The 13,023-nt window shown below is 56.7% G+C and overlaps 1 protein-coding gene across 2 annotated transcripts in view; it reads left to right on the top strand.

The window, feature by feature from the left end:
- The first annotated feature begins 4,843 nt into the window (after nucleotides 1-4,843).
- The window catches only part of LOC102372382 (transcription factor CP2-like protein 1), a 13,664-nt gene continuing 5,484 nt past the window's right edge, over nucleotides 4,844-13,023 (top strand). Inside the window, exons 1-13 of one of the 2 annotated variants that reach the window (XM_025202914.1) lie at nucleotides 4,844-4,925; nucleotides 5,142-5,191; nucleotides 6,423-6,577; nucleotides 6,930-7,003; nucleotides 7,425-7,530; nucleotides 8,264-8,284; nucleotides 8,857-8,963; nucleotides 9,060-9,212; nucleotides 9,580-9,690; nucleotides 10,031-10,128; nucleotides 10,225-10,279; nucleotides 11,292-11,385; nucleotides 12,004-12,094. In XM_025202914.1, the coding sequence (XP_025058699.1) occupies nucleotides 4,881-4,925; nucleotides 5,142-5,191; nucleotides 6,423-6,577; nucleotides 6,930-7,003; nucleotides 7,425-7,530; nucleotides 8,264-8,284; nucleotides 8,857-8,963; nucleotides 9,060-9,212; nucleotides 9,580-9,690; nucleotides 10,031-10,128; nucleotides 10,225-10,279; nucleotides 11,292-11,385; nucleotides 12,004-12,094 (1,160 nt within the window). In that variant the 5' untranslated portion in view covers nucleotides 4,844-4,880. Of the gene's footprint in view, nucleotides 5,102-5,141; nucleotides 5,192-6,422; nucleotides 6,578-6,929; nucleotides 7,004-7,424; nucleotides 7,531-8,263; nucleotides 8,285-8,856; nucleotides 8,964-9,059; nucleotides 9,213-9,579; nucleotides 9,691-10,030; nucleotides 10,129-10,224; nucleotides 10,280-11,291; nucleotides 11,386-12,003; nucleotides 12,095-13,023 lie in introns of both variants that reach the window. The other variant, XM_025202913.1, reaches the window with a different exon arrangement.

The raw sequence follows: 13,023 nt of genomic DNA, 5'->3' as shown, positions 1-13,023 counted from the left end.
TCCCCCACAGTTTGCAGCAGCTATGAGGAGGATGGGTATGGGGGTGATGGGACCAGGGCCAGCTTGGAGCTCACCCGGCTAGAACTGCAGCCCTCTGCCACGGGCATTTTCCTGCACAGACGGGGACTACCACTGCCAATTAGCTGCTCGCATTCTGCGCCAGTGTTTCCATTAAACCCTCCGCCAGCTGCCAGTGCATCCCGGCTGCTGAGGAGCTAATGGTGCGAAACAGCGTTGGATATGGAACTTGCCCTGAATACCTGATAGCGGGGATGCGGGGAGGCAGGGGAAATGAATCCATTGCAGGTTGGCACAGAGTTCTAGGCCCATGGTTTCTTCTCTCACAGATCAATGCTCACATCTGGTTCAGGAAGCCCAAAAATCCAGCCCCACGTTTTCTCCTCTCCAAGACCCAGGTCAGAGTCCAATCCAGCTGGATGAAGACTTTGGGTCTGGATTAAGAAAACTTGGAGGTGGGAGGGTGCCTGCTTAGCCCCCCTGTTGTAGGGCATAGAAGGGCCACATCTGGTGCCTTTGGGCCAGGCTGTCCGGGAGACAGAGAGAACCACAGGCTCCACGTGAGTCCAGCATCCTGGATGGAGCAGGCAGTGATGCATCCAGCAATGTCTCTTCTGTCCTGCAAGGGGTGCAATGAGCATAACAAACCTTGACCTCTGGACTCCAGACTCTCCTGGGCCATTAGCTCCCCCACTTCCCCCCTGTATCCTGTGCTGCCTTCCGTTGGAAACACCCCTGCCATGCCCCAGCCCTGCCTGGCCAACTTTTTAGTCCTTCCCATCAGGGGTTAATAATAGCCCTGCTCCCTACAAAGTTGCTCCCAGGACCTCAGCTATGCAGGTCCCTCCACAAGCATTGTTCGAAGCCCTGAAGTGCCAGCCCTTAGCCCCAGGACCATTGCAAGGGTGAATGTTTACTGGAAACAGGGCCAAGCTGAGCAGGACTTGTGTACAGCAAACACAGAGGGCAAGTGCCGTTACTGCCCTGGGCCTGTCATGACGTAACAGCTCCCCCTTCCCCACCCAGAGGGACAGCTGGCTGGGCCTAGCCTGGAGGGACCAGGGAGGAGTCACTGCTGCTAGGGGAAGCCAGCTGGGAGGAGAGAACCCACCCGCCAGCCAGGCCTGAGTGGCAAAGAGCTAGGGGTCCAGCCTCCGCTCCGTCCCTCTTGGAGTCCGTGGCAGGCACCTTTCAAGGTATGCTCTCTGCCCCATGGGGCTCTGACCCCCACAGGGACCAATTGGGGTGGGGGTGGGGGGCTGGTCTCTCCACATGACTGCCATTGGCCATTGACCACTGCTCTGTTGAGCATCCAGCAGGGAAGGTCTTGCCCCAGCTGGACAGTCACTTCTGATAGGATCCACATGCCCCAAAGCCAGGCAAGGGGTCTCAGCAGGGAGGGGGGCTTAAGAGAGTGGCCTGAAGCCAGGCAGCCCTTCCTCTTGGAGGGCTTGGAGATGACTGAAACAGCTCATGCTCAGTGTTAGCAGGAACAGGTGGGGGGGTAGGGGGAGGAGGATAAGACCTGGGTCCTGTGCCAACACCCTGACAAGTAGCTCCCTGGATGTGGCCTTTTTGGGGAGTGTCACCCCACCCCATAGGTCCTTGGCAGGAGAGATGGCTTGTAACAATCCCTTCCCCCCACCTGATGTGCAGCTCAATACAGTGCAAGGCCCCCAATATTGTCTCAGATGAGCCAACCCTTTGCTTTGCTCTCTGCTGCTTGGCCAAGAGAGCTTCCAGCAAGCTGGGCATGTGGATCACTCGCCCCCCCTCCCTTCAGCACTGGGTGGTCTCTGCCACATAGACTCAGCACTGCCTGCCCATGAAGCAGGACAGACGCCTCCCAGTGCCCCCCAGGCACAGACTGGTACTCTGCCTGCCCCTGCTTCTCCATCCCCGGGGCTCCTTGGAACTGGGGTGTGAATTGCTGAGGAAGCCAGGCACCCCGAAGGAGAACATGTGCCCTGATATCTCCACAGCCTTCGAGAGTCACTGCTTTGGTGCCCTGCCCCCCCTTGGAGCAGACCATAAGGTCCCTCTAAGCCTGGTATCCCCCAAGATCCCCTCCAAGCTACACCTAGCCCACTGCTACCTGGGATCTGAATCCCCTGACATCTGCCCAGATCCCAGACAATTTCCCCCCTACACTTGGAGTGGGACAAATGCTGCACACGTTCCTAAATGCTCTCCTCTCCCGCCCATCTGTGTTTTGACACCAAATACGTGTGTCTCCAGACTTCTGGGACACCCTGTTACTGTCCAGGCTGTGTGCAGTGTAAACACCAGGGCCAGGGCTGGGCTGGGCTGGGCAGGTGGAAGGAGGTGACAGGGAGGCCACTCATTCCATTCACCCCATGGACCAGCAGTGCACCTGGGTGGGGAGGAACTGGCACGGGGGATGGGGAACTGGCATGTCCCTATACTGGTCCTGTCCTTGTGTGATGGGATCCTTCCATGGGAGGAAATGAGCAAACAGCAAGCGAGGGCGGGGGAGGGCACCCCAGCCTTTCTGCAGTGCCATGAAAGCCCTGAAGGGCCATCACAGCAGGAGTGTAAGGCAGGGCACCCCCAAGGCTGCTCTGACCTAGCCTAGTGGGTGCAGGACCTTATAACCTCTGCCCAGATGTGGAGAGGAGGTGGGGAGGAAATCAGGCTGGAGGTACCCCTAGCCCCTGCTCAGGGCGCCTCTCCTGTCCCTGGCACCAGTTCTTACAGAAGAATTTCAGCTCCCAGTAGAAAAGTGCAAAAGCAGCCATCTTTTCCCTGTCCCCTGCCATGTCCCACCCTAGCCCTGCAGATCACCCCCTCACCTCGCCCCTCTTCCAGCCAGGCAGCCAGCCCCTGGACTGGGCCACAGACTCCCTCCCCCTGCACCACCCAAGTCCCATCAGCAGAAACAAAGGTCCCTTCCCTCCCACCCCTGCACCTGTTTTCACAACAAACCCCTTGGAAGTGTTTGCTGTAAACCAGGTTCCTGGAGGAGTGGAGGGAGTGGGGGGATCAGCAGCTCCCCATCCCCAGGCCCACTTCCTCATTTTAATTCTTTCCTGATGTGAGGGGAGGTATGGGAAAGCTCTGTGCAGAAGAGAAGGGACGGAGGCCAGGTCTCTACCATAGGCCTCTCCTGGCACAGGGATCCGGCACACCATGGGGTCAGCTCTGACCAGTGCAGCCCTGCTAGGATATTGGGCTTTTTCCAGGCAGCTCATTGTACTCACAGAGGGCTGGATGCTGCAGAGATGCTGCTTTGCTGGTACAACTGCATGTATGTAGGGGAGCTTTGCCCTAGCTGCTGGTACAGGTGAAGTGCTCCTGCCCTCTACCTGGCCCAAGCTGTGCTGTTCAAGGAGCACTAATGATTCCTAAGTCCCAGCGGGGCTGCATTTTCCACAGCTGCTGTGGTGAAGCTCACATGCTTCCTTGTGCTGGTGCTGACTTTGCAGCTGAGGCACAGCTGGCAGCCTGACCACCTCACTGCAACTGTACTTTTAAGCATAGTCTATTGCCCTTTTCTTCACCTGCTTCTCAGCTCACCCTACCCTGTGATGAACACTTTCCCTGGAAAAGCTTTCCAGCTGCCAGCTGTCCCACAGCCTTGAGGGGAGGAAGACCCACTTCAGACTCAGGTTTTCCAGAGCTCTCAACCCCCAGCACACCCACTCTTGGGAAGCAGGTGAAGGCTCAGAGCATTTGGGATAGAGGGGCTGATCTGGGGCATGGAGGGAGGGCCTAAGGCCCAGAGGCAGGACAGCTCTGCAGGGCACACTCAGATCCACCCCTGTGCTCAGCACCAGAGCAAGGGCTTAAGTGTCCTCCCTGAATTGGGACCAAAAGAGAGGGGGTGGTGCCCAGGAGAACTGACTGATTTGGGTCTTGGGTCAGGGGCAGGTACGCAGTGGGTCCAGGCAGCACCCAATTTTGGGTAATCAGACTGGGGAGACATACTCCTAGCTCTGCCACTGGCTTCCCCTGTTCTTCGCCTCAGTTTACCCATCAGTAAAAGGGAATATGTTTCTTCTGACCTCCACCACCATGCTCTGCAGGTCAACAGCACAATGCCTGACCCTAACATGGCAGGCTCTGCCTGCCTAATACCCTCTATTGTTCGCTACCCTAAAGCCAAGCCCTGGCTTGGTCTAGACATGTGCTGACCCACCTACTGTTTGCTTCTGACTCAGCAAAGTCCCCCTGTGAGGCCCAGAAGAACAAGCATTTTCAGGTTGCCCATGACAGGAGGGAGACCCCATGGAACTTGGGCTGCTTTCAGCAGCACTTTGGGCATCTGGGGCTCCCTCGCATGGGTGCTGCACCTGTGGGCATAGAGGAGGCTGCATATGCTGCAGTCCTAAGGATGAGCAGGGGACATCATAGCACAAGCCACAGGCTGGCCGGCTGAATCCCAGATGCACACAGTGCGTTTAGGGTAGACCACAGACCTCACAGGGACAGCAGCTGGCTTAGGGGAGGGCAAGAAGGGGAGACCCTTTCCTACATTGCTTTCTAGCTGCAATCGTTCACCACCACCACACTTTTTTTTGGTTGGGGGTTAACCCCCTCCTTCCCAGCCCCTGCAAGATCTCCTTGGGAAGTTGCCTTGAGTTGTTTTCCTGCTTGTGCCACCTCCCTCTGGGTCTCTGCTGCCCCAGGGCCATGGCCTGAAGTTAATCATTAGGGAAGAGGAGCCTGTCTCTGGCTCTCAGCATGAGTACGAGGCACCTGGCATGGTCCACTCTTGCCCCAGCAACAACTGCCTGTCTCTTGTACAATTCGGCACCAGGTAGCAGCAGGAGAAAGGCTCTAGGTCCCTTCCCTCTCCTCCTACCACTCCCTCCCCACTCTACCTGTTCAGTCCTGTCTGGATGCCAGCCAATCCCAGAGTGCAGCTCCCTGCACACACCCACCAGGTAAGCATAAAGGCAGGTGCAAGGGGCTGCGTTCCACAGCCTTGCAGGACCTGCTCTCCGCTTGATCCCAGGATCCACCCATTCAGCCCGACCATGCTTTTCTGGCACAGCCAGCCCGAGCACTACTGGCCGGGTCCAGGGGAGATGTACCCGTGCTCTGGCAACAACCTGCTCAGGTAAGAAGCCCTCACACCACCCGCCTTGACCTTCCCCCAGGTGCCAGCCAGTGATGGGGTCCTGTTTCCCACAGTGCCAGTACCAGTGAGGTAAGTGTGAACCTGGATTCTACACTCCCAGCTCCGGGACATTGGCCCAGTTGTCCCCACCATGCCTCTGTTTCCCCTTCTGTGAAGCAGAGATGTCAATTCTTCTGTGAGATCCTGTCTCAGAAGGAGGCAGGACTGTTATGAGAGTAGATACGCATGCACAGCTTCAGTGCTGGGGTCTCTGGGAAGCTACAGATATGCAAACGGGCTGGGGAGGGGGAACTACCCTGTAGCAGGGGCCTCTCTAAGGGGCAGGCTCCCCCTCTCCTACCTCTCTCTGCAGCAGGGGTCCCAATGGATTCCTACCCATCTGTGACAATCCAGCTGGCAGATTCCAGCCCAGCAGGAGGGCAGGGCAGGGCACCAGTATGCTTTTCCCCAAAGCATCCCGGACCTGCCCAGCTGTCTTGGGCACAGTTGCTATGCATGCAGGTGACCTTATGCCACGCAGAGCCACAGCTAGGTTAGACATGGGGCCTTCTGGCTTCACAGATGCAGTGTGCAGAAGGGCTGAGCACTCCCACACTACAGTGGAGGCTGGGACTTTGAGCCCTTCTGTGCCCCTCCTGAACCCCAGGAAGGGCCAGGATCACGGACTGAGCCTGCACCCTCCAGAACTGAATGCATGTGGTTTCATCTCCAGTGACACAGAGCACACTGCCACCTCTTGGGCTTTGCCACTAGAGGGGAATAAAGTCATGTGGACTCCCCTCACCTCCCCACCCACCACTGCCCAAGTACCCACTATCTGCTCTGGGAGGCTGGAAGCAGAGCTTGGAAATTCCCAGCAGCCCCTGTCCCCCTCCCAGGAATCAAGGCAGAATCCTTCCCTAGTGGCTCCCAACCTAATGCAAAAGGGCAGAGGGACCCATGCTGGTTGGGGGACATGTCCACAACACTCGAGTGAAGTAGCCCAACCCTTCCTCCTAATTCTGCTCAGATAAGCACTCCTTGGGTGCTCAGGGCTACTGGGAGGGGAAACAAAGGCACAGGAACAAATCCATGCCGTGACTGAGGGGATGAGTTCAGGATGCTGACACTGCTGGGTTCCCAGGCCTGTGCTCAGTTCTTCAGGCTGTGCCCACTGTAGGGGACGGGGAAGGGAGACTCGTGCTCCCACCATCCACACCTAGGATCAGTCCCTTCCACAGTGCTGGGAGGTGGGGTCCTGGAGTGGAAGCTGCCCCCCCTCCCCCAGCATCCCCAGAATACACCCTCTCTTCTGCGGCAGGGAGCCCCTGGCGCTGCCCTTTCTGAAGCAGGAGGAGCAGAACAACATCTCCACTTCAGCAGAGCTGCACTGCCCTGCTTTCCAGTATGTGCTCTGTGCCGCCACCTCACCTGCCATCAAGCAACATGAGGAGACCCTCACTTACCTGAACCAAGGTGAGTAATGTGGGTTGTGGTCAGGCATGGGTGGGGGGGTCCTGCATCTCCCTCTTCCTGCCCCTCGTGGGGAAGGCAATCATGGGTGCATGAGCACCCCTGTGGTGCTGGCTGTTCAAGCCAAGCCTGCCTGCATCCTTTCAAAGGGGATCACGAGTAGCCCAAGGGCCCAGAGGCCTTGAGCTGCCTGCAGACTAGAGAAGAGTTTGGTGAAGACTTTCCCCCAGGGACCCTCCCCTCTGGCTCTGTGACTCATGCCCTACCTTTGCTCCCAGGAAAAGGCCCTTGCTCACCTGCATGGTGAGGAGTTCCCAGCCCTGGCTTCCTGGCTCAGCTCCGTACTCTCTTCCAGGCCAGTCCTATGAGATCCGGCTGCTGTGCAACCCCAAGCTGGGAGACTTCTCTGAGTGCCGCAAGCTGCTGAAGGTGAGGAGGGAGGGAGCTGGGGAGTGTCTGTTCCAGGTGGCATTGCATGATGGCTCTGCTTCAGTCTGGCTGTCTAGGAAAAAGCAGAAGTTTTAAAACTAACACTTGGCAGGAGACCCTGAGAAGACAAATGGCACTACTGGGACAGGCAGAGGCTGGGCTCTGATCCACTGGATTTCCCACTGTTGCGGCCACATGCCACTGGGTTTTTCCTCCTCATACTTCCCCAGAGGCCACGTCCTCCCCAGCATGGCAAGGTGGCTGGCCTCAGTTGGGACTGCCACCGTTCCATCACCCACACACCTGCACAAAATGGCCTGTGCTGCAGTCTGGGGAGCCCTGTGGACCACATCCCAGGTGCCATACCAGTAGCTGAGGCTGGCACTGGATCCTGACAACATTGTCTCTCCTCCCACCACAGAGCGTGGTGCGTGTGGTGTTCCACGACCGGCGTCTGCAGTACACAGAACACCAGCAGCTGGAGGGCTGGAGGTGGAACCGCCCAGGTGACCGCATCTTGGATATTGGTGAGTCAGGCATCAGCTGAAGCAGGAAAGGGAGCAGGGGGCTGTGTCAGTGCAACAAAAACTGAATGGGGATCAGGTGGGGTACAGAGGCCCTTGTCTGGTATCACACAGCCTGCAGGCAGCTTCCTCCCACTGCCCAAGAGCCAGGAGCGTTCACCTTGCATCCTAGAGTTAAGCCAGGATCCAGTCCATATATGCCATGATTTTAATTCTGGCTAGCAACAGATACTGCATTTACCCCTAGATAAGTTGTGCCTGTGTTTATCCCAGAATAGAAATATCCCAGGATTGTCATGTGCATACATTACCCTTCTGATCAATGTTTAGTGAGTGGCTGGATGCACTGCCGCTTTTCTGTCATTTGATTCAATAAGGCTGTCCCAGGATAGTTGTGCCCATGTACTTAGCTATACCCTAGGATAAACTAACATTTTATCTGGAAAACTTTAGTATTTATCCTGGGATAAAGGACATGGATGTCTGTACTCTTGCACTTTGTCACAGGATTAAAATGGCTCATCCCAGGATCAATGTGATGTCTGTTTGCAGCCTCTGAGATTTATCAAAGACCCTATGGGAGCTGTGGGGAGGGGAGGGCTGGGCTCCCCTGAGATAAGACAGTGACCAGAACTGGCACTCGTGCGTAGCTGGGAATAGACTCTGGGGGCACAGAAAAGCCAGACTGGGTTTGTGTGACTTGGATCTGACTTGACTCCTGGTCCATCTTCTGCAGAATGTTTATGCCTCTGTCCAGGTAAAGGTGGATGAAAAGGTGGGAGCTATGCAGCAAGCAGAGCAGGTGGAGTAGCAAAAGTGCTGGGAATGCTGCCTTCAGCCCAGGAAAAGCTGTCTCTTCTTATGCTGAAGAAACCAGCAGTGGCATGACTACAGTGGTTTTAGCCTTGGAAGCCACTGGAGCACACAGGGCTGGGAGCCCGGACTCCTGGGTTCCATTCCTAGCTTGGGGAAGCAGCATGGTTTGGTGGAACTGCTGTGACCCTGGGGCGGGATGTCCCCCGTTCCCTACAGCCCAAATTGAGGCTGCAAAGCTAATTTGGGGCTGCCTAGAAGTGCTGAGTGGCTGTGCTGGGGGAAAGGCCTGTGGGGTGATGGGGGGTAAAACCAAGGCAGATGGCAGGAACCCCAAGTTACTGCATGGCAAGGGGCCAGGCAGGGAGGCTCCTGGCTACACCCACCATATGCCCCTAAATGTTCTACCAAGGCACCTGCCCTGCACCCATCCCCTTGGTATCTGGGCTCCCTCTGCACCTTGCCTGCCTCTTCCTGGCACCAGCTCCACCTCAGCCTGCTGCCTGCTTCCCACAGATATCCCACTCTCTGTTGGCATGTTGGAGCCACACATCCACCCTACACTGCTCAACACGGTGGAGTTCCTGTGGGACCCCACCAAGCGGACGTCTGTCTTCGTCCAGGTAAGGGCAGGGGGGCCTGGCTGGAGGAGGATGGCTGGGGGATGGTCAGGCAGCTCCTCTGATTACCCCTCTCCCCGTTGTTCCCCCTCTGGGCAGGTTCACTGCATCAGTACTGAGTTCACACTACGCAAGAATGGGGGCGAGAAGGGCGTCCCCTTCCGCATCCAGGTGGATACATTCAAGGCCAATGACAAGGGCGAGCACATGGAGCATTTGCACTCAGCCAGCTGCCTTGTCAAGGTTTTCAAGGTAATCCCTGCCCCAGCCTGCTTCCTGTGCCCTGGGGGCAGGACAGAAGCAGCATCGACTAAGGAAACAACGCCCGGGGCAGGTTTCCCACCTTGGATTTTAAAGCTAAGCCAAGCGGGGGGAACCCAGCCATCTGATTCTCTGTCCCTTGATATAAGTAGAGGCTATACCTCTCCTTTGCTTCTGGAGTCAGGAAGGGAACCCAGGAGTCCTGCCTCTCTCCCCCACCCTCCCCCTTGCATTCTAGCCACTAGACTAGAGGATGCTCCTTCCTGTCTGTCCATGGCACTCTGACATGTGTGTCTCCACCCCTGCTGGCACAGTGGTATGGAGAGTGGACTCAGGGTGGTATCTGCTTGCTTCACAGCCCAAGGGAGCGGACAGGAAGCAGAAAACTGATCGGGAGAAAATCGAGAAGCAGGGCCTGCAGGAGCGAGAGAAATACCAGCCATCCTATGAGAGCACTGTACTGACAGAGGTGGGGCCCAGCCACTGCGATTTCAGAGGCAACCAAGCTCTCTGCGTGGGGCAGTACTGTAGGGAGGAGGTCTCCAAAATTTCAGGGAAGTGAGAAATGGGAAAGAGCCATGCCAGGATCCTAAAGCTCTCGGGCTGTGAGATCTCTAGGACAGCCCATTAGCAAGCCACAGTTCCCACACACCCCAATGAGGCAGGTCTTCAACACTACAAATCCAGGAAGCAGATGCATGGAGTGGGCTATTAGGTCCCCTGCTCTTCCCCAGATGCAGCTGCATTTAGGTGATGCTGGACAGCAGCAATCCACCCAGCCCCTGACCCTCTTCCTCTCCTATTCTCAGTGTGCCCCATGGCCAGAAGCTTCCAGCAGTCCCCACAGCCCTCCGGCTACTCCCAGCCTGCCCTCTCCTCACACCTTCAAGCTGCTGACTCCTGAAAGGTAAGCTGGAGAGACCTCTTGGCCCCAGCAACCACCCACCCTCCTGCAGGGCCTGCTAAGGAGGCTACATAAATGTACATCCCTTCTCCCCTGCAGGGCATGCTCCTCCCCCAGCTGTGCCTTGGACAGTCATGCAGAGAGCACAGCAGAGGTAAGTAAGCACCTAAGCACAGCTGCAGCTTGTGGGTTAACCCCCCTGCCCAGTGCTGGGTAAGGCTGCCCTCTGGTGGCAGGAAGGGGAGTGGATACGATACGGTCTAACTCCTTCCCCTGCCACTTACAGAGGATAGAAAGTTCTTCCCAAACAGCAATGTCACACAAGGCATTAGCCCCCTGTTTTGCAAGTGAGGAAACCGAGGCAGAGATTCGGTGACTCAGCCTGGCATGCAGTCAGGGGAGGGCAAGCTAGACAGAAAGCCCAGGAGTCCCGATTGCTCCCCCATCTCTAAGCACTGAAACCCAGTCCCTGGTTCTACCTCTGTGCCGCATGAAGCTATCACCCACCCCAGTATCAACCAGGGGAAAGGTCCTGGGCTACAAGCAGTTTCAGCTAGACAGACTGTCGCTGGGGGAGCAGACGCTCCTGCCCTGCTCCTGTTCCTTTCCTTTCTCGTGTCCTTGTAACAAGGTGTTTGGCACAATTCACAGATTTCACTGGAATCTGATAGGGCTGCACCATGAGCACTCCTGCTATGGCCTTGAACTTGCTGTCAACCTTAGCACCCCCACGCCCCTCTGAAGGACCTCTATGACACAGACTGTGCCTAGCAAGGGTATTGGGAAGGAAAACAGGGCCTGTCTGAGGGGCTAGGGCAGGATGGAGGGGCAGGTCCCTTGGCTTGGTGGCACCTCAGTCATGCATCTTGTGGTAGATCCAGCCCTGGGCTCCTGTCCCAGCTGGGACAGATGCAGGGGGCAATGACAAGTTGCTTGAGGTTACCAACATTACTCTCTCACTGCCTCTGCCTGTGGAGCTGAAGCCATCGCAGCAAGGTGAGAGGCAGCCTCCACCACTGCTCCCTCAGGGACAAGGCAAGCCCTGGGCTGATGCTTGCTGGTTGAGCATCCATAAACTCATGCCATGTGCTTCAGGCCAATCCCATGTTCTTCCAACCCACTCCCCAGACATCAGGCTTGTGCTCTTCTCTGCCCATCCTCTGCAGGCTCTCAGCCCCTGCGCCTCCATCCTGGAAACCCAGCAGTGGCTGCACAGAAACCGATTTTCGGGCTACTGCCGGATGTTGGCTAATTTCACAGGTGAGTGCTCCCTGGCCTCTGGGGCCAATGAGATGAAGAGGGACAGAAGTGAGGGAGGAGGATTTCATAGCTCTGACTGTCCCAGCACTGGGAAGGTTGGAGGCTGAGGTTTGGTTTGAGCTACACAGGTCTGGCCCTGTGCTAAGGAGATGCTTTCACTTGCCTGTCCCAGAGAGGTGCTGAGATGCATGGATGAAACCCAGCTAACTTGAAGCCTAGAGCAGGCCCTGATGCAGGGAGGGATGGGGTAGAGTTCTGGCCCCTGTGGACCCCAGCACTGGCACATCCCAGACACTAACCCCTGATTATAAACGGGATGTGGTGCAGCCACCCCTCAGCAGGATCCATCCTTGCCTGCTGCCCTGGATTAGTGAACTGATGCAGGGGGTAGGCCCATGCTGCTGGGTACGCTGGATTGGTATCTTCAGCCCCCATGGACCTGGTGCTCCTCTTCAGGCCCTCTCTCTGCTCCCAGCAATAAACAGCCCCATGTGTCCACTTCAATTCCAGCTAGGAGGAGGCTTCCCTCCTCAAGGCAGGTGCCCCAGGAAGTCCCCTGGAGTTGCTCTGCATAGGGATTTGGAGGGGCCACACCTGTCCTCCTTCCCTCCCCCCCAGGAGCAGACCTCCTGAAGCTCTCCCGCAGTGACCTCATCCAGATATGTGGAGCGGCCGACGGCATCCGGCTCTCCAACACCCTGAAAGCCAGGTGGGTCAGAGAGGCTGTGGGGAGGCACCCAAGGCTAAGGAGAAGCCTGGGGGCTAGTGGGGGGGGAGGTGTCCTACACTGACTGCTCAGGCAGATCCAAAACCCCTTTGTCATTTGTACTGGGGTAGTAGTGAGGAACCGCAGTTATGGTGCAGCACTGCATCATGCTAGGTGCTGCAGAAAGACTGCTCCTGCCTCATTCACCTGGGCAATCCCTTTGAAGCAAATAAGAGCTTTGCTTTTAGGATATATAATGTCAATCCTATGCTCTTCATAGCTTAGAATTGGCTCAAGAGAGGCTCAGGCTCCCTATCAGTTGAGCTGCTTGGGGAATACAGGTAACACAAGCAGAAGCTCTGATTTCAGGGAGTAGCCCATGATTTTGGAGTGGGGAAGCAGACTGGATCCCCTTCAAAGGCCCAGTTCTCAGATGGTGGGGCCTGAGCCCTGAACTTCAGGCCCCTTTAAAGAAATCCCAAGTTAGCCTCAAGCATCACCAAAGGCTTCTGTAAAAATCTTGGCCTGCATTCCCAGGCAGAGATGTGATGGGCTGCTGTGCTGGCCAGGGCAGGAGCACGGGAATGTGGGATGGATTAGCTCTGCTGGGCCTGCCAGTGATCAGGGACAGCTGGCTCCACTCCCAACCAGTGCAGGACCAGCCCCTGCTGCACTAACCAGTGGTCTGTCAGGTCTATTCTAAACATGCCAAACATCAGGGCTGTTGCCACCCCGTTCCCTAGGCAGACATTCCCCCCTCCTCCCAGACTGTGCTCTCAGGGCTCTGTCTCTTGTTGTTCAGCCTGCACTGTAGCCCCTTTTTCAGGTCTGGCACGTACCATCTCCTCCCCTCACTCCATCTGACAGACGATCCCCTTTCCACCTCCCACACCCCCTCCCCAATATCACAACCTGCTGCCTGCTCATTCTGG

The sequence above is a fragment of the Alligator sinensis genome, unplaced genomic scaffold (assembly GCF_000455745.1).
Source record: "Alligator sinensis unplaced genomic scaffold, ASM45574v1 scaffold886_1, whole genome shotgun sequence".
NCBI lineage: Eukaryota > Metazoa > Chordata > Crocodylia > Alligatoridae > Alligator > Alligator sinensis.
Note: the sequence above shows the minus strand (reverse complement) of the source record. Positions and strands in the feature narration are given on the sequence as shown.